The 25,286-nt window shown below is 39.1% G+C and overlaps 2 protein-coding genes and 1 long non-coding RNA gene across 3 annotated transcripts in view; all 3 read left to right on the top strand.

Moving 5' to 3' along the window:
• The window catches only part of LOC139620281 (uncharacterized), a 94,094-nt gene that overhangs the window by 26,385 nt on the left and 42,423 nt on the right, over positions 1-25,286 (top strand). The window lies entirely within an intron of this gene.
• Positions 7,748-16,734, top strand: fkbp1ab (FKBP prolyl isomerase 1Ab). The gene is made up of 5 exons (XM_071475638.1): positions 7,748-7,911; positions 8,066-8,113; positions 10,971-11,083; positions 11,786-11,944; positions 15,253-16,734. The coding sequence occupies exons 1-4, from the start codon at positions 7,875-7,877 to the stop codon at positions 11,912-11,914; spliced, it is 327 nt and encodes a 108-aa protein (XP_071331739.1). The 5' UTR covers positions 7,748-7,874; the 3' UTR covers positions 11,915-11,944; positions 15,253-16,734.
• Positions 18,491-25,286, top strand: part of sdcbp2 (syndecan binding protein (syntenin) 2) — a 29,342-nt gene continuing 22,546 nt past the window's right edge. The window contains exon 1 of the mRNA XM_071475631.1: positions 18,491-18,649. The gene's annotated coding sequence lies outside the window, so the exon portion shown is untranslated. The remainder of the gene's footprint in view (positions 18,650-25,286) is intronic.

The following is a 25,286-nucleotide window of genomic DNA, read 5'->3' as shown; positions in this document are numbered from 1 at the left end:
ATAACATGTACATAAGTATTCACAGCAACAATACTTTGTTGAAGCACCTTTGGCAGCAATTACAGCCTCAAGTTTTTTTTGAGTATGATGCTACAAGCTTGGCACACCTATTTTTGGGCAGTTTCTCCCATTCTTCTTTGCAGAACCTCTCAAGCTCCATCAGGTTAGATGGGGAGCGTTGGTGCACAGCCATTTTCAGATCTCTCCAGAGATGTTCAATCGGGTTCAAGTCTGTGCTCTGGTTGGGCCACTCAAGGACATTCACAAAGTTGTCCCGAAGCCACTCCTTTGTTATCTTGGCTGTGTGCTTAGGGTCGTTATCCTGTTGGAAGATGAACCTTCGCCCCTGTCCGAGGTCCAGAGCACTCTGGAGCAGGTTATCATCAAGGATGTCTCTGTACATTGCTGCATTCATCTTTCCCTCGACCCTGACTAGTCTCCCAGTTCCTGCTGCCGAAAAACATCCCCACAGCATGATGCTGCCACCGCCATGCTTCACTGTAGGGGATGGTATTGGCCAGGTGATGAGCAGTGCCTGGTTTCCTCCAGACATGACGCTTGGCATTCAGGCCAAAGAGTTCAATCTTTGTTTCATCAGACCAGAGAATTTTGTTTCTCATGGTCTGAGAGGCCTTCAGGTGCCTTTTGGCAAACTCTTGGTGGGCTGTCATGTGCCTTTTACTGAGGAGTAGCTTCCATGTGGCCACTCTACCATACAGGCCTGATTGGTGGAGTGCTGCAGAAATTGTTGTCCTTCTGGATGGTTCTCCTCTCTTCACAGAGCAATGCTGGAGCACTGTCAGAGTGACCATGGGGTTTTTGGTCACCTCCCTGACTAAAGCCCTTCTGCCCCAATTGCTGAGATTGACCCGGATTGGTGGCTCCAAACTTCTTCCATTTACGGATGATAGATGCCACTGTGCTCACTGGGACCTTCAATGCTGAAGAAAATTTTCTGTACCCTTCACCAGATCTGTGCCTCAATTCCTTGAACTTCATGGCTTGGTTTGTGCTCTGACATGCACTGTCATCTATGGGACCTTGTATAGACAGGTGTGTGCCTTTCCAAATCATGTCTAATCAACTGAATCTACCACAGGTGGACTCCAATCAAGTTGTAGAAACATCTGAAGGATGATCAGTGGAAACAGGATGCACCTGAGCTCAATTTTGAGTGTCACAGCAAAGGCTGTGAATGCTTATGTACATGTGATGTTTTTTGTTTTTTTATTTTTAATATATTTGCAAGAATTTCAAGCAAACTTTTTTCACTTTGTCATTATGGGGTATTGTGTGTAGAATTTTGTGGTAAAAAATAAATTTAATCCATTTTCGAATAAGGCTGTAACATAACAAAATGTGGAAAAAGTGAAGTGCTGTGAGTACTTTCCAGATGCACCGTAGAACCTTTAAATGGGGCCACCCCACAGACAAATCAAGAGGCACTGACTTAATGAAGTATCAGGGATTCTGCATTGCTTGCAAATTTCATTCTCAAAAAGTTGAATGCTTCCTTTCCTCAGTCAGGCTACTCAAGTTGAAAGTAGTTTGAGCCGTAATTTACAATAGCTATGTGGTTTACGCTGTAACAGGTCTCATCCAGATTTTATATTGGACATAAAGTTTAAGATCTGAAACATTCATCTGGGTGTAAGAGATTACACAAACATTTAATGGCCTCGCAGCGTCCCTCTCACTGTTCAACATTTTTAACCTTTGATTTCTGGAGCACAGGAATAAGAAATGTGAATAGTTAAAAAGAGTTGGGTTCTCTTTTAAATACACAACCCATGATTATAATATAGTGTTTCATCTGCTGCAGAAAAATAACAGACTAAAACTATAAATGCTAAAGTAATTACAGAAGCTTACAGGGGACTTTACAAAAACAACTTGAAAATGTCATTTTTCACACATTCTAGGATTATACTTGACTTCATGAATATGAGCAAAGGAGGAGAAGCAGTCCGCAGGTTCCATTTGAAAGTATTTAATCTTTTGCTTGCAGTCAGTCAGGTGTGAGTAGTTAGTTAACTGGTTATATTTCTACAGATTAAGAAAGCGCAGGCTACATACAGGTCAAATCCCATCATATTGTCTTGAATAAAGCAACAAACAATTCTAAATCAGAATCAGTGCATCAATACACTCTGACTTTAAATATATAATCATGTGAGAACAAACCAAGGAGCTTAGATTAACTACCTAACAACAAAATAAACATGACTCCAGGAAACATAATGAACTAAACTACTCACTCGACACACTCAGGAACAAAAGTGAAACAATGGAGAGAAGCAGCTCAACTTAAGACAGAAAACAGAGAATGAGCTCAGGACACAGAAGAAAAAAAACTCTAGGCACCTGTGTGAGCTGCCCAGTCAGCACACCTGTGCTGCTCTTCGGCCCAGTGGTCATGTGACCTCACTTCCCACAGTGTGTGTTATTTAAGTAAAAGAATTTAAATTTAGTCCTTCTTGTGACTGGTGACCTGTCCAAGGTGTAGCCCCCCTCACCCAGTGTCAGTTGGGATTGGCTCGAGCCCCTCTGTGGCCCTAAAAGGATAAATGGTATCGCTATGAATGAATAATTTAATCCTGGTCACGCTTAATAAAATATTTACACATTCATACATGTTCAAAGACAAAAATATTTTTCTTAGAATCATAGTTTGTGTCAGATTTTATGTTTTCCCACCAAAAGGTTTTGTATAATTAATAATCTAATTAATTTAATAATTAACATTTAATAAAATACTGTGTCATAACTTGACAGAGGTGAGACGGTTTGACTAGGAGCTGGAAAGTTAGTCAATTTTATTTCTAGAGCTCATTTAAACACAGCCTGAGCTGAAACCAAAGTGCTGTACAAAGGACAATTAAAATAAATAAAGCAGTAAAACAAATGTATAAAATTAGTAAAACACAAGGAAATCAAAGTAAATATACTGTTTACAGAAACATACACATATTAACAAGACCAAGAAAATAACAAGGAGCAAATACATAGTCATAATTATTTAAATGAAAGGATGTGGAGCAGCTCTGCAGTCTCAGATCTTTGACTGCAGGGTTTGACATTTGAACCTGTACAACAGTGAATCAAACCACCTCAGATATTCAGCCATGTTTATTGTCTCCTTATTCAACAGCAACATTTACTTTGTACCGACATTAAGAGTCTGCTGCCCCAGTTCTGACAGTCACTTGTATTCAAGTGTGTTTTCAGTGTGGAGAGATGGTGACAGAGGTGTGGGTGGAGGTCTACAGGTCAGTGGTTGGATCCTGTGCAGAAGAGAGGAGAGAGGTTTAGATTAACTTGACTGGACAATTCAAAACCAACAGGAAACTGACATCTTTGATTTCAAATGATAAAAAGAAGCGGGACGATTAGTGGATGGAGAGAAAAAGAGGTGTAGTTTAATTTTAAATTAGAGGAAATACTAAGAGTGAATCATTTCTTTATCATCACTTTATTTTCACGAATTTCCATTTCCTGCTTTTATATACTCCCATAGTAAGTGCTTACTTCAAAGATTAAGATGACCAGTATATACTGAAAACATATACATTATGATACATACAAAGATTAGACAAAAAAACTAAAAATATTCCAAGTACAAGTAAAGTCTTTCATTAAAAAAAAAACTTAGAAATATAATCAACAAAATGTACTGACAGTGTGAGCAGTAAATCTGCTGGATTGCAGCCTTTACAGTCTTTAGACTTTGCGCTGTCTCATTGAAGAACCTCCCTCTGATCCATTATTTTCTCCCTGCATCCTGATGAGTGAAGTGCTGCATGTTCACAAATATTGACCAAACTGTTCTGAGGCACAGGAATAAAAAAGTGAGTTCTGTCAAAGGGTTGGGTTCTCCTTTAAATGCACAATCCTGATTATGATTGTAGTGTCCAATCCATGATTATAGTGGTCTGTCCTCAAAGCATCTGGTGCAGAAAAATAACGGACTAAATTATAAACATTAAGGTCATTACAAAAGCCTATAGAAGACTTCAATAGAATTATCATATAAACTTGAAACTGAAAAAGAAATCCATGATAGAATTGAGATTTCTGACACATGTATGTGTTCTAGGACAACACTGAACTTAATGAATTTGAGCAAAGCAGGACAAGCAGGTTCCATTTGAAGGTATTTAATCTTTTGCTTGCAGTCAGTCAGGTGTGAGTGGTTACATGTCTACAAATGAAAGAAAGCAAACATACAGGTCAAATTCTATCACTTTATCTTGAATAAATCAAACAATTCAAAATCAAAATCAGTATATACATTATCGCATTAAATATATAATCGTGGGAGAACAATCCAAGGAGATTAAATGTACCACTTAACAAAATACACATGACTTGAAGAAATATAATGAAATAAACTACTCACTCGACACACTCAGGAACAAAGGTGAGAGCAGCTCAGCTGAAGGACAAACAGAGAATGAGCTCAGGACACAGAACAAAGAAAACTCAAGACACCTGTGTGAGCTGCCCAGTTCGCTCACCTGTGCTCCTCAGCCCAGCAGTCATGTGACCCCACTTCCCACAGTATGCTTTAAGTATAATTTAAAAAGAAAATGCAGTACTCCATTTTGCATTTTCATTTTCACATACTTATGTGTGTACTCATCTACGAACATATTAAAATGATGATTTTCAAAGACCTAACCTGCTCTACAGTGACAGTATTTAAACATAATGAACAAACAGCGCCCTCAGGCCATTGCATTTACATGTCACTGCGCTCTTTAGGGGTCAAAATGAAAATGCACTCAGTCCTCTCATTGAGGCAGGTCATCAGTGAGGATGTCACTTCCTTGTCAATTGGAATTTTTCTGTCACTGGGGCAGTGGTTGTAGCTTGTTCCCTGTAAGGAAATGACCAGAGATGAGATTTAAAGATTTTTAAATGTATTACAATAAGTGATAAAATGCTGAGAGACAGTCTCATCTCATCAGTGATGACGTCACTTCCTTGTTTCTTGTCACTTTGTCTGTCTGGGGCAGTGGCAGCAGCTTGTTTTACCCGTCTGTGTCTTATATCAATACAACTCAATGGAAATGACCAGACATATGATTTAAAGAATTTATCTGTGGGCATGAATCTCCATCAGCTGAGTCTGCTCCCTCTGCAGCTCCACCTTGATCCCTCACCTAAATGCACTCTTCTTCTCAGTCTTGATCTTGAATTCATTTCAGATATAAAGCCTGTAAAATGATATGAGGTTGATGAGTATTTGATCACTTCCAGTGGTGATTGCACACACAATAAACTCAGAATAACAAATCCAAATTAATGAAGGTGAAATACCTTGTAAACATGTTTGTTGTCTCCATTTTCCTGAGAGTCACTCAGCAACAGTTTTTTGACTGATAAATCAAAGTTTAGGAGGATGTGCATACAATGAACCCACAGGAGGAAGGCTCCTCTCTGAACTGCACGTCTGTGGTGACCTCTAGTGACAGGACTGAAGTATTGCTCTGTGTCTGAACTATGTTCAACACTCAGAGGAAGAAAACAAGAATACAAGACAAGGTTCCTACTATTTAAACATGCGTTTTCTTGAAGACCATGTACTCAAATATTAAACCATAACAACCATATAATTTGAATAGGTTTGTTTGGTGTGTGTGTGTGGTGGGGGTGGGGGGGGGGGGGGTTTGCTGCTAAAGCTGAGTAATCTTGCCCCAGAAACCTGCTAACTACTGTTGATTTTCATATGATTTAAAAAAAATATTAAGATGAGTGAGATTTTTTTTCCACAGGTGACCCACAAACACAAACTCCAGACTAACTGAGCCTCCTTCAAAATAAAGAAAAGCCTCTGCAGCAAACTGAAAACAGCAGCTGTGGTCGTCCTGGATTTCAGCGGTGTCCAGTTTACAATTTGAACCTCATCTGACACCTTGCACCAATCAAGACTTCATTGTTTGGTCATAAAGTCTGAGTGTGAAGTGAACACAACACAACTGCCAACATTTGAATCTCAAGTGAGTAACTAATCCAGCTCACCAAGGAGATTAGACGTTCAACGGGATAAACATGACTTGAGGAAATATAATGAAATAAAGTACTCACTCTACACACTCAGGAACAAAGGTGAAAAGATGGAGGGAAGCAGCTCAACTGAAGGCCAATCAGAGAATGAGCTCAGGACACAGAACAAAGAAAACTCAAGACACCTGTTTGAGCTTCCCAGTCAGCACACCTGTCCTGCTCAGGCCAGCAGTCATGTGACCCCACATCCCACAGTACACACAATTTAATTAAAAAGAAAATGCAGCAATCCAATTACAATTTTCATTTTCACACACTCATGTGGGCGCCCTATGACCATATAAAATGAAAATTGAAAAGTGGCAATATTCAAATACAAAATTTACATTTACAAGTCACTACACTCTGTAGGGGTCAAAATGAAAATTCAGTCTGTCAGTCATCTCATCAGTGAGGACGTCACTTCCTTGTCTCTTGTCACTTTATCTGGGGCAGTGGCAACAGCTTGTTTTACCCGTCTGTGTCTTATATCAATACAACTCAATGAAAATTACCAGACATATGATTTAAATAATTTAAATGTATCACAATAAGTGATTCGAAGCTGAGAGACAGGAGTCTGGTAGTTATTCTGATCCCAGGTCACAGCAGAGATTCAACCAGCTGTGGGCATGAGTGTGCTCCCTCTGCAGCTTTACCTTGATTCCTCACCTAAATGCACTCTTCTTCTCAGTCAGCAAGATCTTGAATTTATTTCAGATATAAAGCCTGTAAAATGATATGAGGTTGATGAGTATGTGATCACTTCCAGTGGTGATTGCACACACAGTAAACTCAGAATAACAAACCTAAATAAATGCAGGTGAAATACCTGTTTGTTGTCTCCATTTTGCAGCACTGAGAGTCACTCAGCAACAGTTTTAAATCAAGGTTTAGGAGGATGTACATCCAATGAACGCACTCGTGAACGCGCAGCGCCAGATCGAGAACGTTTTTCGCTCGTTCTCATTGCCCAAAGGCATTATGGGAGTGACACTACTGCGCAGTCTCTATGGGCCGCATAACGCGGAAGTAACCCGGAAGCCAGAAACTTTTTCGGCGTATGCGCCAGGCGAGCAACTTGTATTGAACTGAATGGGCGTCATTTTTAGATCCGTCATCCAGGTCTTATTATACATCCATGGGTCGATGCCGTTTTGAGCAGTAATGGATAAAAAAGATATTTTGAATGGCATTTCAGCATCTTGTTTTACAATGCAGTTTGCGCATGTTAGTTACTTGAACTGAGAGTATTTCTCATTGTAGCAATAAATAAACATGATTTTTTTGCATAAAGCAAGCATTTGTCTGCTCTCATGTTGAAAAGAGTATTACAATTTGAAAAAAATCAGTTTAAGGTACATTTAGAACAGATTCAAAATATGCGATTAATCATGATTAACTATGATCACTCATGCGATTAATCGTGATTAAATATTTTAATCGATTGACAGCCCTAATATATATATATATATATATATATATATATATATATATATATATATATATATATAGTATTTAAACCACTATGGAATATTTATAGGATTTTATTCGTTGTATGTACATCCTCCTAAACGTAGGAAATTATTCGTGGCCGCCAGGGGGGAGGTCGTATTATTATTTTTATCTCGTGAAATCCTTCTGTACTGCCTTTACTTTGGAGGTGGTGGGCGGAAGTGTTATATGATAAATTTACGGTCCCCCCGCAGAAAGCGAGAGAGAGAGAGAGAGAGAGAGAGCGCGAGCATCCGCCGGAGGTGCAAATACACCGACTGCGGGAGGAGTGTTGCTGGGTGCAGGGAGAGCTCCAGATCACACCACTAAAAATGGGAGTCGAGATCGAGACTATAACCCCAGGCGACGGTAAAGCGACTGCACGAAAGGGAAACGTGTTTGTATTAGTAAACGAGGTGCACGTTTGCACTTCTCTGTTTGCATGTATGTAATACAGCCGCAGAAAACACCGCCTTAATTGCATACTCTCGTTATATTAAGAGCCTCTTTGGTTTCCCCATAGGAAGGACTTTCCCCAAAAAAGGACAGACGTGCGTGGTGCATTATGTTGGTGAGTTTTAAATAAGCAACTTGCGCTTCTGCATGCATGGACAAATCCTATTTATTTCGCTACTCCGTTTGTGTATTTCTACTAATGAAGGCCATGCATGTGGAGTGACGGCTGTAGGCAACTGTCTCCTGCACCCGTATGAAAAACATCCAGACATGGTAATCCTGTAATCGCATTAAGTTATGGTGATACCTACAGTACATATCTAAACGCTGAACGTTGAACTCCTCAGCAGACCTGTTTCAGCCACAAACCTTCTGGGCGGTGATTTTTCCAGTAGGGCAAAGAGGCAGCTGCTGTTAGTCACCGACTGGTCTGCATGAAAATTTAAGGAAGGTTGGTGGCGGTTAACAGATTTTCTCTTTCTGGAAGCACGTTTGTCATTAAGATATTCGGAGCTGATAATGCTCCTGTAGCAGCAGCAGCGGTGGTGGTGTGTCCCGGGGACAGCGCTCTGGATTCATCACTGCGTAAAATAAAGCGCGCTCCACTTCGGGCCAAGAGCTTCATTACAGTCTCACCAAGATCAGTGGATTATGTGGTCATTTGTCTTGTCTGGAGAGAGTTAGGGGGAAACGCAGCCGAATTACGACAGTGAGACAGTCAGATCAGACAGAGAGGCAGTCAGACAGACAGACAGTTCAGACAGCGAGGTTTTAAATCCCATCTGATTTCCTACGCTTTGTTAGAGTTCCTAGGGGGCTGGTGGCGAGCGGATTATTACAGAAATAATGGCAGACTCACTGTGTTTAAACTGTAGTATTTTCTCTACAGACACACAATATTTAAATGACACTAAATCTTTGATTTTATGTTATGAGTTAAGGATTATTTTCATTAATCAATTCATTATTTGGTCAATAGAATATGAACAAATAAAGGGAAAGCCGACTACAGTATTCCAGAGCCCCTTGAAATGTCTTGTTTTGTCTGATTAACAGTAAACCACACAGACAAAACCAGTGAATTCTTGACAATTTTGCTTAAAAATGATTTAAATGATTCATCGATCATCAAATTAGTTATTGATTAACTTTCTGCCTGTCAACTAATTGATTAATCTACTAATTGTTTCAGCTCTAATTATTTCCTTGCAAGACTAAGTGTCTACAGCCATGCTAGCTTTGGTCTAAATGCTGATATCAGCATGCTAACATGCTCATAATGATAACATCTTAGTGTTCAGCAGGTATGATGTTTAGCACATCCAACTTCATAGTTTAGTGTGTTAGCATGCTAACATTTGCTAAATATCTTATTAGTTTCGCAGGTATGTGGTCATAAAACAAAGTGTTGGACAAATTAAATTTTGAGCTGATGATGGCCATAGTGGAAAAGTCAGAGCATCACCAGAGTTATTACAATTCATTCTGACATGGATGTGAATTTCATGGCAATCCAGTAGTTGTTGAGACATTTTACCCAAAACCCACATATGTCACCCTGCTCATGGGACTAGTGGGAAAGTAAAGGGCTAGCTAAGGTCATTAGCATTCATCCTCTGGGGAACATGAATCAATATGTCATGGCAACAACTCCAATAGTTGTTGAGATATTTTTGTCTGGAGCAAAGTGGTGGGCTGACAGACAGACATTGCCATTCATAGAATCAGGCTGCCAGCATGAAATGTATTGAAAGACACTACAGTGTAAATACAGCACTAACAGTGAAACATGTAGCATCAGCAGCAAATTGGGATTTCAGATGGCTTTTGCTTCCCAGCGTGCTTAACTTAACTGGTTTGGCAAAGGTGTTCTCAGCCTTCTTGCCTGGTAAAACAGACATAACTCTCTCTGTAATACAAGCCTCTTTGCTTCAACAGTAACTTTAAGTAAGACCTGAATCAGGCCTTGCACATTGAAATGTTCTTTATTTTGTTTTAGGCATGAGTGTGCATTGTTTTTTTTTTTTTTGTTTGTTTTTGTTTGTTTTATATCTCACAAACTACAGGATTTCCTTTCTGGGTGGCCGCCCTTCCTGTCAGCCTATAAAGCAGCCTTTAAATCAGAGATGAAACAGTCTTTTACACAAGCCTTTTTAAATGTAGACGTATAAGGGACAATCAAGACCTGGATTTGCTGGATGTTGGAAAGGCACTGTCTGCAGGAAATGGTTGATGTGAGAAAATGTCAGCACTGTGTTTTTTGGTGGTGAGATGGGAAAAGCAGTGTATTGATGCTCATTGCCTTTGATACTTGAAAAGTACATTTCAGCTCTTACAGATAATTCCATTAGGCTGCTATCTGGATGTCAAGAAGAGGACAGGACATTCACTCCACTGCCTGGATTAAAGGCTGACTCTTGTCTGCCACCCCCCTGGTGTGCCTAACAACATGCGCAATGTTGCACCTTCTCCCACACACACACACACACACACACACACATCACACACATCACACACATCACACTACACCATACCATCACACACATGCTGCCTTACTGGTGCTAATAACAGTAATAGCAGTGGTGTAAATAGTCTTAGACAGGTCCTATTCTGAGGACTGTTGCTTGCATTTTCCTGACTGTCACACTGAAACCCACCCCACAGACAGCTGCAGCAGCTATTTCTGAGATCCTTGGAATCCCTTCATTTTTGCTCTCAATATACACACAGCAGGCAAGATAGATGTCCGACAAGCTGGGAAAATCTGTTTCCAGTGTTATTATATTCAGATTTTAAATCAGTGTCTTCCCATCATTTTAAGCAACTTCTGCAGCAGGTATCCTCTTAGTGATGAATCCTGTAATGTTCATGTTCAAATATAATAGCTGGAATTGTTTACCCACAGAAAAAGGCTGTGCAGCTGCTCCACTTATGTCATGACTCTGTACCTCTATTCATTTCCTCATTTGTAGGCTCCTTGACAGATGGACGCAAGTTTGACTCATCCCGTGACAGGGACAAACCTTTCAGGTTCAAGATCGGCAAGCAGGAAGTCATCCGAGGCTGGGAGGAGGGAGTAGTGCAGGTAGGCTGGAGAACTGGAAACATACTGTGCATATGAAATCCATATGTCTTTTGATGAATGTAATCATTACAGACAAGGAAAAAGTCATGCTGCTAATATTGTTATTTTATCTGCTAAAAGACATTAATTTATTGACATGGTTCCATTATCGAGTTTTCACTCAGTAAGTGAAAACATCAGGCTTTTACAGCATCAACACAGCTCTGTCTCTCACACACTTCAGCCCTGCAGTGTGTAGATGAGGTGGCTGGTGAATGGTGCTGCTTGTCTGAATGACATATAGATTCAAGATGGTGTATCTTCATGCTCTATGTTATACTCTGTTGTTTAAATCACCTCTCTTTAAAGGTTCTGTCAATGATTATCACTGCCACTAGATGTCACAGTAGACCACCAGCATCTTAGACCAAAACAAATGTTTCTTTGCCCTCCCCCTTTCACGCTCTCAGTCAGCAAGGTGTTATGAAGCCCAGTGAAAGTGCCCATTAAACACACAAATTGCTGTGATATGCTCCACAGCAGTGCTGACAGTAAGCCAGCTAGCAGTGAAGGAACTGGTAAAAATTTTTTAAACTTTTAACTTTTAACTTAATTTTTTTGACGGCCCACCGGCTGACAGGGATTTGATCTTGTAGGGCAGACTACTGGTTTCAATGACACCCGTTGTCTCTGTTTGTATCATCTGCCTCTTCCTACCTCCAGATGAGCGTTGGTCAAAGGGCCAAGCTGACCTGCTCGCCTGACTACGCTTATGGAAACAAAGGTCACCCGGGCATCATCCCTCCCAACGCCACCCTCATCTTTGACGTTGAGCTGCTGGGTTTGGAATGAAACAAATTCACCATCCATCTTTTGCATTGCGTAAGTAATCTGTCGATTTTACAAGTTTTAGCTACAAATCTTTTCAGGGCCCTGTTTCACCAGAAAAGGCAAAAGTCATCAGCAAAAAACAGGTGGTGACAGAGCCTCAGTGACACAAGGGCTAGCTGGTGAACTACTGTATTGTAGTATAGCTATTTCTGTTGAGCGAACAGCTAACACACTAATAAGTTGGGAGTATGCTAGAGCTAGTCAGTCAACATAGCTGTCTGAACTTTTTTCTGTTTCCTCTGGACTGTGCTGTTTACTCCTCCCCAGTTTAATTTAACACCGATAACACTGGATATTAAAGAAGCCTTTTGACTCTATGTTGTTTTGTTGGGTGGAGGAGTGATGGATGGAGGGCCCGCTTTCTAATACTGTGCTGTCATTTCATTGTCTGGATAAGAACAGAATATATGTACTTGTCTGCATTACAGTTATTTTGGCTTGTTTATTGAATACAATGTTTCTGATTATATGACAAATCTGTCACTGGAAATGCATTTAATTCACTTGTTAACACTACAGTAGCATTTCACTAAGTCATACCTTTAACAGGGGACATTGTGAAATGAACTGGTAACATCTCTCATAAACACGAAAGTTACACAGCTAGCAGCAGCATTTATCTACTGACAGAGAGCACCAATGGGCAACTAAACTTACACTTTAAGAAAGGAAAGAAGTGCTCCAAGCTAATGAGCTCTCTAACTGACAGTTGTAGCAAGCTAGTTATCTCGGTTTCCTAATGGGACAATAAGTTAATGCAGTTTATTAAAGAGAGGTAATACCATTGTCCTGTCCCACAACTGTGTGAAAACCATTCTTTTGTGAAGCAATTAAGGTCAATTTATACTCCAAACCCACAAGACCAAAAATAAATAAGGTGATAATGTGTGGACAAAGTGAATAAGATGGTGTGAGTTAAGATGTTTCTAAAAAAGTGACTTTGAAAGTTCAGATGTCAGGACAACCCTGTGTTGTTCAACTATTTCAAACACGTTTCTAGTCTCTCCAAGCTCATTTAAAGTTATAACATGTAACTTTTCCACATTAGAATGTCCAAAAATGACTAAAACTATGTTATATATATTTTGAGTTACGTACTTAGATCATCCAACATGTTTCCAGCAATTCTAAAACCAGAGAAATACAGATTTTAATCATGATAATGGTCTGTTTCATTTGGTCACCTGTCAGTGACATCACATTCCCTATGTGTGTTGTGGTTTCCCTGAATGTTTTTCAATGGAGATTGAAAGGAAAAAAATGGTAGTGAAGAAAACAACTTCCATCATCCTGTGCAATTTCATGGCATCACCCAACGCCGTCTTTTGTTACTAGCAACAGAAGTTAGATACTGTGCGTTTAAAGTGTGTAATGAAAAAATGAAAACCAGTAACTACCTGGAAGGTGCAAAACTAGTCTAAAAACCTCTTATGCTTTGGAATATGATCAGAAGTAGTGTTGAGTGTAAGTGATTTATAGTTAATAGGCTAAAACTCCTGCTACAACTCATTTTGTTGTAGCAGGAGTGCCTGTACACTGGCAATCAAATTCCCCTAATTTTATTAACATTTTGACAAACTACAGGTCTGAGAGAAATGCCTTTTCTCTTTCTCTTTTTTTTTTTTGGAAATGGTATGGAACCAAAATCGTTTGCAGGGCAAAAACAACATACAATGGAAAGAGAGAAGTAGTTCCCGAACTGAATATTGGAAGATGCAGCACTTTGATCTTCAAGGTCAAACATGTTATTAAGACAAATATATTTGCTTCACAAAGACCTTAAAGATTTGAAACATTTTGGAGCAATAACATTCATATGCAGACTAACTCTTCTTCACCAAAGTCATGCCTGTGTGGTGCATATTAAATCATTTTTAGTATGTTAATTTTAGCTTAGTATTGTCCAGTATGACAGTAAATCTGGTATCGCGAAGTTAATATGTGAACAAACCATGCTGAATTAAGATTGTTATGGGCCCCTAGGCTACACCTCTTGTGGGGCCCACCACAATCCCATATTAACAAAAGTGAGAGAGGTAGGTAATTTATTGACACATTTGGAGCAATAACTTGGTGGAAAACATATGCATGTCTGTAGGGAGCACAGATGTACTGTAAACACACATTGCATCAGTGCTCCATCCTAATATCAGAGCTCAGAGATGACCAAGATAAGAAGAAATACCAACATTGATGGAATACCAGAGAAATAAAAGTAAAGCCTTGTAAAATAAAAAAAGGTGTTTAAAATGTCAAATCCCATAAGCCATAATTACATCCCCTTTGAGAGGGGAATCCTGGTGGTCTTTGTGACTCCTGCATATGTAGGTGTCCTAAGATCAGCACTTCAGACAGCAGTTGTAACAAGCTTTTTACAAAATGTCAGATCTTCCTGGAACTGATCTATTGATAGTCTTCTATATAAACATACAGCATTAGTTTACATCAGTTAAGTTCTTAGGTCTTTTAGAAGTAAAAACATAATGGACATACATGAGACAATATAATCTTGAAAAAAGATTTCCAACTAACTGAAATCAGCTTGTTTTGGTTTGCTGGATAATGACCGACACTGGAAAAAGTCCAAACTAGGAGAAGCTTATGCAATTGTGTTCACCATAATTGCAACTCCCATGATCCCACGATACTTCATGGCGTCACCCAAAGCCGTCCTTTGTTATTGTTTTGATTGAGAGACCCCAACCCCAATTTCCCAAACTATTAAAGTCATAGTCTAGGCTGCTCCTGATGAGTAGCAGTTTTTATGGAGCAGACACATTATTTCTTACCTGACAGTAGATTTAGATCAATTAAACCTTGAAGGAAAAATGGATTTGTGTTACTTTACTGACTGAGGACGATCCTTTAAAGCATCATTAGTAGGACTCACTCCCAGTTTGCAGAAATCGCTCCATAAAAATGAATTTTTTCGCCTGAATTTAATCTGCACAATCAACAAAACAAGTTCTGCTGGAAGTCTATACATGCTCTCTTTTTTTAGTTCTGCCTTACAGCTGCTACACATCTATTGTGTTTTTTTTACTTTTAAGGACAAAACGCAAAACAAATTAACTGTCCGCCAACGCATTCAATGCAGGCAAAGAGGATGTTTTTGGCACCAGCCCTCTTGCGTCAGTCTGGAGTTAGGTGACCACTGGACCAAACTCTCAGTTAGTTAGATCAGTGCATTAAATGGAGATGTATCTGTGTGAATAAACTGTTTGGATGTGAGCACTGAGGTACTCCTGAGACTTTTTCTTGTGCTTCATCCTAAATTTTCCTTCTTGCTGTCTTCACAGGTGACTTGACTTCCTACCTGGGTGACCTGGAGAGAGAAACTAGGAGAGTCTGCACTTGATTCTATAAGAGGCTTGAGTCTACAGTACCACTACTTCTTTCATCAAACTAGGAAAATTTGTGTTGTTTTGTCTCTGTGACTGAGTTAATTATATTTTTTCATATTCTTCCTCCTAAAAACTAAGGGCCATAACCTTACAAACCTCCATGTTCTTTGTCCTGAATTGTTTTGAACTGCGCCTTACTTTTTTGAAGTGGTGGTTGTGTATGGTTATGCCGAGAAGTACAAAATGCTAATGAATCACGAGCAGCGAGATTCATCCCTAATGAGTCAAACATGGTAGTGTTAGAATGTTTAAGAGCTGGTGCTTGTTATATTACAAAAACAAAATATGTATAAAATAAAATGAAAAGCGCATATTTGTATCCATTAAAACCAGAACAAATGTAATGAGATTCTATTAGAGAAGAGGCTTAGTGTTGAAATCAGTGGTTAATGGTTCCACACAGGAACTGAGTTTACTTCATAAAATGCCCATTTCTACATAGTGCAACTGAGTTTTCTTTTTCATTTAAATTGTTGACCGAATTGTGAACTCTAGAGAGGTAATTGGTTTGAAGGAGAACCAATAACACTCATATAGTTCTAACATATGCCTCAATATTCTCACCAGACACATGGTTACTACTTTGCCCTGTCTGCATGTTCCAGGCCTGATTGAAAATCTTAGTATGTAGATGTTTAACGCTTCTGATTCTGATTATTGTTGTTGTTGTTGTTATTGTTGTTATTATTATTATTATTATTATTATTATTATTATTATTATTATTATTATTATCATTATTATTATTGCCTTCTCATCTCGCCAAGTCTTTAAACCCCATTTTAAGCCATACACAGGTCGAAGTCGAGTGCAAAGATAGGATTTGTGGTGATGCACATCAATTGGAGTTTATTATTTTTTTGTCTTAGGAAAAAAAAAAAGAGGAAATGCTTGAAATTTACAAAAAGGGGGTTGAGGAATCAAACAAAATTTGACCTACCCCACCTTTATTTTGTGTAACAACTTCAATCGTGTATTTTTCAGATGCCAACTTTCTATCTCTGAGAATCAACACAGTAAATGTACAACCTATGATGATAGTTTGTGCCTCTTTTTTTTTCTTTTTTTGCCAGTGTCAATAAAGTACCACGCTGTATATCTGAAGTCTGTGTGGTTGTAGAAAGAAAAGTGCTGACACGGAGGCAACCAAGTGGTTTTGTATCTCAAATAAATAGTTTTAAATGGAGTTTAAATGAAGGAACACGCTGGCCTGACTGATGGGTAATTGACTGTGGCTGTCGATGTTGCATATTGGCCAAGCTGCACCTGGTGTGGCAGCCGTCCACTTCTGTACTGTGTAGTTATGTGCTGATATGTTACTGTATGCAGGCTAAACCAATGATGACATATTTAAAATAAAATAAGCGCTCTACACCTGCCTATGAGAGTTGTTTTTTTTCCTGCTGTTTTCTTTCTATTTGAGTTGTTGCAATGCTGTTCAAGTTTTACATTAATGATAGTGTCCAAAACAAATGTGAGGTTAAGCAAATTACATATAACCAAACGCTAACCAGGGGGCTTTTTGGGCCCCTGGTGGTGTGGGCGACAGGTAAATTGGTCCACTTTGCCCAGTAGATAATCCAGCCTTGCCCAGCAGTACATAAAGCGAGTTAAGCTTCAACCGAATAGCCAAGTGTTAGTGCCCATAGCATATGAGTGCAAATGCTTTGAGCAGTGAGTCCCAAGTCTGGTTCCTGGCTTGCTGGACTGTCATTCTTCTATTCTGTTTCCCCACGTTTGCTGTCTCTCTTGACTATCACTATCCAATAAAGGTATAAAACGCCCCAAAAAGTAATCTAAAAAATTAAGTTAGCTAAAGTACCTTCAATTATAACAGTAAATGTTATGCTCACACATTAATGCATCTGTGGGGTCAGGGTAATAGGCAGGACTTGCAGCCATACTCCTTCTGTTTCTGTGCATTACAACTGTATGTCCTTAGCAATTACTGCGTTCAAAGTCAAATATATTGAGTGGTTAACACAATTGTTAAAAAGTTTTCCCTCTAACATAAATGGAATTCTATTGCTTAAAAATTAAAATTTGCAGTTATATGATTTAGTAAGTGACTCTGTGCCCTGTGCTCTCAGTCATCAGTTTAAACAGATAATGGATTCAAAGAAATAAAACTAAATAAGCTCCAGTAGAAGTTTCCTACTGTACATTATTTCCATGGAAAAGTTGGACTTGAAATGTGTATTCTGTACTGCAGAGATCAAGCGTCATCAGTTATATACTTAGTAGTTTTAAATCAGTATCATTCTATGATCCTTCTGTGAGGAATAAAACTTAAAAAAAATATTCCTAGATATCTCCAATAAACTAAAGTTTAAAAAGTATACTCAAACCATACATTACAACACAGTGCCTGATATAATATAATTCACAGAGACGACAGAGGTTCTCGGCAGTTCAGTTAAGAACCGATACCACTGGCAACTGAGATAACAAATATAAAGGCATTCCAGTAGAGCTGGCTTTATGTGTTTTATGTGATCTTGAAGGATGAACATAATTTTTTATTTCATCACCTAATGACCTCAGCTATGCACCTCACAATAAAAAAAATCCTGATTTATTTTTTGTGGTTTTTTAAATTAAGCTTTTGTTTTTGGATTTGTGGATTTGTACATTACAATTTTCCATGTGGTCATTTTGGTTGTTGTTGCTGTCTAGTATCTTGTAAGCCCATATGAGGTGGACACCACATGGTGCAGAAAACTTAAATCAATGAAGAAAATTTAGAGAAAATAAGTATTCAAAGTCCCATTTTTGCCAAGCAGTTACTGTAAATAATTGTTCCCAGGATTATGGTAATATCTTTAGGGCACTGTAAATAATTTGGTATAGTCTACAATCCCTTTAATATGGCAGAGGCGGAGCAAAGGAAAATCTTACCTCATAGATTTGGCCTAGTCCACTCTTACCTGACCTCTGACAGGGAGCAACAACCAACACAATTTCTAGTATCAACAGCGTCCCATTGAGACAAAATATGACCAGTACGTTATAGCGGGTCATGATGGTTAATCTATAAGGTCGACTTCATCGGTATAAAATGGTCCCGGTGAATCTCATGTGACCGATACGAGGCGTGACTTCCAACGTCAGGGTGGTGATTGACATGGTTACCATGACCAGGAAGCCAGCAGTGACATCACTTTCCAGAATTCCCCTTTAGTCTCGTTTCAGCGACGCAGAGAACCGGAGGGACGGAGAGAAAGAGCCACTGAAAACAAGGAGTTTAGTGTCGTCTGTGATTCCCAAGCTTATCTAGCAACCAAGATATTAAAGGTGAGAAGATCTATGCCAAAACCCTTGTACCAAACCCTTGCTAACAGCCGCTAACGGTTACTTTCAGGTTTCGTTTACCTACGTAACGGCTAAGGTTAGCTCTTTGCTTCCCTGCTAGTTGTGTCGGAACAAAGACGCTCTGCTTTGCGATTCAGCTACTTTTGTCTTTATTCATATACTTTACAGGGTCTTATAATTTACCTAATTGTTTGCTAACTTATGACTACGGTGTTAATCTATCTCCTTCAACCGGCTAACAGCCTTTGGTTGAATTTTTAATGACAGTGAACTGAGGTATCGTAACGTTAGCTAACGTTACAATTAAAGAGTTATGTGATGGAACCACAGTAGTAATATCACTCTAAACTCGAATACAGGCTTTCCCTCAATATTAGAGCATCAAGGAAATGCCTTATCTATTATAATGTTTAACGTCTGTTACGCCTTGCGTATTATCAGCCATAAGCGGTTGATGTGTTGTCATAGCGTTAATATAACAGCATATTGTACCTGTTAACATGATTAATTATCTGTCTGTAATTTCTGAACTCATATAATATAATGTGGGTTATTTAATACGAACAGAAGGAAGATAAGGGTAAGGGCCAGTTTTTTTTTTCCTATTATCGTTGTCACTCCTCCTCCCATCCTCCCTCCCTCGTCTCTTTCCCAGCCCTGTCAACAGACCAAAATAAGCTGCCAAGAAGACCTCATTCTTGTATTCAACCAATTCGTTCAACCTTACTGAAGTTAGCCCTCTTTTTCCTTTCCAGTTTCCACCAAAGCTTTTGGTTTGCTAGCTATATACTTTGAGGCGGAGTAGCAATGAGCTGCTGAATTGCTCTCAGAAAAGGAATGCATATATGGGATACCAATTAATAATAATTTACCAATAATTACCTGTTTATACACAAATGCAGAAAATGTCTCTTAAAACATCAAATAATGTAATTTGTCCTCTTCAACTGAGCTGCAGTTAGTTATACCTCTACCCTGCTAGTCCAAACGAGGGCAGGGGGTATAAATGGAGCAAACAAACACAACTGAAAAGTAAACACTAGAAGGTATTAAAATGCTTCTTTGTGTCCACTAACACAAATGCACTTGTCGGCAAGGACCAAGAATATAAGAACAGAGTAGTAGCTGAAGTAGCTGGAAGAGTGAGTTGTCACAGTAATGTGATTGTGACCAGTATTATTAGGTTTGTTCAGCATTGTATTTTTCATTTATTGTTGTCAAAATCAATGTTTGACCACATACTCTACCATTATGTGTATGTGAAATATCAGTGTAGAGTCATATTTGTGATGGTTTATACACTTTAAAGGAGCTATATTAGGTTTTTGCTATTGCTACATGGCCTACGCTAACGACTGCTTACTTACCAGTCTAGAAGAAATGACGTCCCAGATCAGATCTCTGTTCATCCCGATCATATTTTCTACTATCCCTGGGACGACGGGACACCGTTAGTCTCGAGATATGTGACAATATTAATTCCATTGACAAAAATAATGTATGGACTTGATGAAAAAAAATAGACATATATGGTGTTGTGATCTATGAGTTTGTACAGTTTGGTGCCGATATCTTTCTCATAAACTGTGTGGGATTGTGTGGCCTTGGCAGAGGTATGCGTTCTACTGAGTGCAATTCTAATATCTTTGTTTGTTTGTTGGTTGGTTTGGTTGTTTGTTATCTTCAACAAAAAGGTAATGTTTTCACCCATGTTTGCTTGTTTGTTTTGGGCATGGATTAGGCAAAAAGTAGTGAATTGATTTGCACCCAACTTGTTGGAGGGATGGGGCATGGCCTGGGAAGAACCCATAAAATTTTGGTGCAGATCCTGTTGAATGGACAGATAAAGGATTTTTTTTTTATTTTAAATCAATTTGTCAGTTTTCTAGGAAATAATGTTTGGAACTTGATGTAAAAAATTAGACATATCATGGTGTTGAGATTGTACAATTTGGTGAAGATTGGATGAGTAGCTAAACCTAAAAGAGAAACATTAAACAACATTTGTTTAGGGCTGGGGCGTTGCATCCACATTACAGACACAAAGGTGGAACTATACTATGTGGGCCGTGCAGCACCTTGACAATTTGCAGCGCGCATATTCCCCGACTTCTATAATTAAAGCTAGACAGATGTGTAGAATTGTTTACCCTTGTTGGAGGTATGCACTCTACTGAGTGCAATTCTAGTGATTTATATTATTGTAATCCTGTAACCTATATTTTTTTGGCATTTTTGTCTTTATTTTAGGGACTCCAGAACACTGGATTGATGTCTGTGCCAATAATGACCTTCTCAAGCATATTGTGTTTTGGCTCTGATGTGACTAATCCACATTAAGTAGAGTTTGCCTGTCACTGTCATGATTAAATTCAGCATTTCCTTTATCAAGTTCATTCATTCAGTCATGGTGGGTTACCATCACTGTTTTTCATGTTACATTAAAATGACTTCCATGTAGTGAGATATACACATTTTGAATTCAATTTCAGGTTCAAGTAACTTAATATGGCATTTGCACAAATACAAAGTGGAAGCACACTGGAATTCTTGTGCCGATCTCAGAGTTATAGAATATGTTGAACATAGTTGGATTTAATGGGAAAGAGAGAGAGGAATACTGTTGTTGAAAAGAGAAAGAATCAGAACTTTTGAGGTCATATGTTGAGTAAAGGTATCTCAGGTATTGGATTGGTATTCAGTATTAGAACATAGGTATTAGAAGTGTCGGGAGTAGAACTGCAGTGATTAGCCGATAATCAATTCAGTCATTTTTAAAGCAAAAATTTACAAGTTACATCTTCTCAGATGTGAATAGTATCTGTTTTCTAAGTCTTCTATGGGAATAAACTGAATATCTTATGGTTTTTGGACTGTTGGTCAAATAAAATAAGACTTTGGAAGACATCACTTTGAACTTGTGACAGGCATTTTACACAGAAAAACTGTTAGTAGATTATATGATGAAAATAGTAGAGGCCCTGAGCAGGAGAGAGGGCAGTGGATCTGTGCAGGTATACTTTGTTTGATTTGGCTGATGATGGCGTGTAGCTGAAACACGTTCGTTCTTTGCCCCACAAGAAGACTATCTGTGAGTGCTGGAATTCTGTTTATATTTTTTTTTGACAGTTGACAGAAAACACATGGAGATGGGGTCGACATGCAGTGAAGGTCTGTAGCTTGAATCAAACATTGCTGTTACCATTTTATGCACTTTAGACCTAGAGGACTTTCAATATTAACACTAGAATGGGTATTGTTAAGATCTTAACAGTACTGCTACTTTTACTGCTTATCAACCCAGTACTTAACAATACTCTTACTGATCCGGTGCTGTAACGGTACTCCTATCAGTCCAGCACTTTAATGGTACTCTTACAATCTGGTATTTTAACTGTACTCTTATCGATGCAGTGCTTTAATGGTACTCTTATCGATGCAGTACTTTCTCTTCTGCGGTGGGAACAGCGAAAATGCATAATAGATGAATGAATGTCTTTGAGTTTTTCCAGTACCAACAACGGAATTGATATGTCAGAGCTTATCCATACTATGGTCTTTAAAAATTTTGCACAGGGGTCACATTTAATACTGGGTTTCGGTACCCATCCCTAGTTCCCTAGTTCAACTGGCCTTGAGAAACAGCCACTACCATCTTTTTTGTTCTAAATCACTGTAGACACCAGAGCAAGTAGAGAAATGTGAGCAGTCATGCAGATCAAACATACTTGGGTTTATTTTATGTCATGGCATTACTGTGTGTCTTGGCTTATGTTCTTGTACTGTGGGCACACTGTCAGTCAGCTGACTGTCATCTTTCATTTCCTCTTTCCTCCTCGGGCTGCTGTTTTGTTTATATGCTATGGTAATGAGTTCTTCTGAGTCTGGGTTTGATTAGAGCATAACTATAATGGGTTGCAACATGTTGTGATCCTGAGAGCCATTAACTATTGCCTGTGCTGTGTTGCTCTCATGTGTTTTTCTCCTCCCATGTTTACTCATGTATTGTGTTTCTACAGCTTATACAGGTCACCTGTATATACAAGTCCAGGTGTTTGTCAGTGTAATGTCATGGTTTGTACAGTACAGTAACACTATGTAGTTGAGCTACTTCTTTTCTAATCTGGGTCTTTGGTCCACATGTTGTTCATTCACAGCAATATGTCAAGATCTAAGTCATTACATTCAGACACCCTGAGTCCACACAGTTTGAGAACAAGATTAGATAAGATGTAGTGCCATGGTGAAGTGATGTATTGTGAAGTCACAGAGTCCTGACAATATTATTTTCATTGTGCTTTACACATACCGAGAGTGTCTATACACGTACCCGTCCATTAGCTAATGTGTGATGGCTAGACATAAAACAGTATAGAAATTCAATTCAATCATGATTACAGTGACTAAAATTATTACCATTATCAGAATTATCACCATATTGTTGAAATGTACTGAAAATGTTCAAAAAGTAATAACACACAACCTGAAATCATTTCATCAAGTGAATGTTTGCATTTAAACATTGAAATAATAACATGTCCAGCACATCTGTGTCACAGATGAGTAGGCATGGGACGATACAAAAATTTCATGTTACGATTATCCTGGCCAAAATAATTGCAATTCATGATATTAGTGTGATAATCATGAAAATATGCTTTAAAATGCTCAAAAATACTGATGCTGTGTGTTGTTTGTATGTTGTTGCAATTTTTTTTTTTTTTTTTTCCTCCACTTAGTCCATTCTAACGTTTGCATAAAGTCCTGAATATCTGCGGTGAAAATCCAGCAGTGTAATGAGTGTGGAGAGCAGTGGAATCAATGGTAACATTAATGATTATCTCCATTCAGGATTATCCCAATGATGGAAATTAAACTTATTTTGAGTGTTTTTTATCACGATGTGCAATAAAATCGTATATGGGGACCAGTAGCAGTAGACTATTGTATCACCTTGCTGCATGCCCACAATGTATACAAGGGAATAGCAAATTCTTTTTTCCCCCTGTGCTGTAACGTCTTTCAAAGCACAGACACTGTAAACAGACGTGCCACCTGTCCAGCATGGTGCTGTTAAACCAGAAACACTGCGCTCGGGGAAGACAGTGAGCTGCAGCCCTTTTAAAAACGTCTCACACAGAGGCTCATAGCTCACTCTTTCTCCCCTGCGTCTGTATGTGTGCTCTGTGTGCATATGATGATATAGTTTCGAACAGAAAGGTAAACTCATCTGGCAGTGTAAAAGATCATTCACCTTTTAGCGGGTTCACTTGCATTTAAAAACCTGTTTATACCTGCCAACTTTGGTATAAAAAGGATTTTGGAAGGCTGAAAAATCTCTGAAGGAGCTCTGTCACTGCCCTACTTCATGTTTTCACAGACACGTGACAAACCCAGGTTGCTTGCCGCACATGCACGGTTGATACCGCGAGTCAAATTAACCACAGTAGTTATCCACAGTAATAATCATTAGTTATAGTGATAATGAAAATTTAAATGGTAATACTAACCTTTGGGTATTTCTACCATGATAAAGTGTGAAACCAGTAGCGTTGTGAACGATAAACCGATGCGACCGGATATTCGGTTCAACAAGTGAGAGATACGGCTGCATCGGTAGCAGCCTCCTCAATCGATACGAATTATCAATGAATTCCTAGATGAATCGGTTATAGAGTCATGGATCGGGTATTGCGAGACTTTGAATCGGTTGGCGGCATTACACACGCGCCAGGTCTCTAAAACAACGCGAGAGCTGAGGCTGCCCGCGAAACGCCGTAGCTGCCTAGCTGGTATTAGCATGAGTGATAAACAAGGGACGACCATGAATGTATTATAAGACCTGGATATGGTGCCGCCGCTCAGCCTTGCAGCCAATATTTCCCAGTGGCCACTCGTGGTAAAACTTTTAACAGGACACCTCCAGCTGTGCACACAGCCAAATATCAATCTTTCTAATGTATATTTTTAAGCCATGGGGTTTTAATCTGTGTAAAAGTTTTTCAAAGCTCAGAAAAAGCCCAGAAAAGTCTTTTTTCTCTGAGTGACGTCACTACTGTGTACGTGCACTCTATCCGCGGTCCCGCTGTGTCTCGGGATAGGCTAGGTCAGCGGTCCCCAACCTTTTTTGCCCCACGGACCGGTTTAATGTCAGACAATATTTTCAGGGACCGGCGTTTAAGGTGTGGCGGATAAATACAACAAAATAATATGATATGACCTGCATGAAAACTGTGGTATTTTCTAAACATAATAATAAACACGAATCATGATGTGAGTAACGTCCTCTCTGCCCGCAATACTCTCTGGTCGCTATGGTAACGTTTAAACATGCCTTCAAAATAAGATACACCGCAAATACAAAGTGCATGAAAAATACAACTCACCACAATGCTGAATCAGTGGGAGCCCTGAGCTTGTTTTTCTGCAACCAGGCGGTCCCATCTAGGGGTAATAGGAGACAATGACACCCGAAGTGTGTGGCTTATGTCCAGTCTACTTCGTAATTTTGTTTTGGTCGCCGTCACTGCAGAAAACCCCGCTTCACACAGATAGGATGTCGGAAATGGCAACAGTGTTTTCAGTGCTGTTGTGGCGATCTCAGGGTATTCAGCCATGA

The sequence above is a fragment of the Trachinotus anak genome, unplaced genomic scaffold (assembly GCF_046630095.1).
Source record: "Trachinotus anak isolate AG129_WGS33_773 ecotype Australia unplaced genomic scaffold, CSIRO_AGI_Tana_v1 ptg000004l, whole genome shotgun sequence".
NCBI lineage: Eukaryota > Metazoa > Chordata > Actinopteri > Carangiformes > Carangidae > Trachinotus > Trachinotus anak.
Note: the sequence above shows the minus strand (reverse complement) of the source record. Positions and strands in the feature narration are given on the sequence as shown.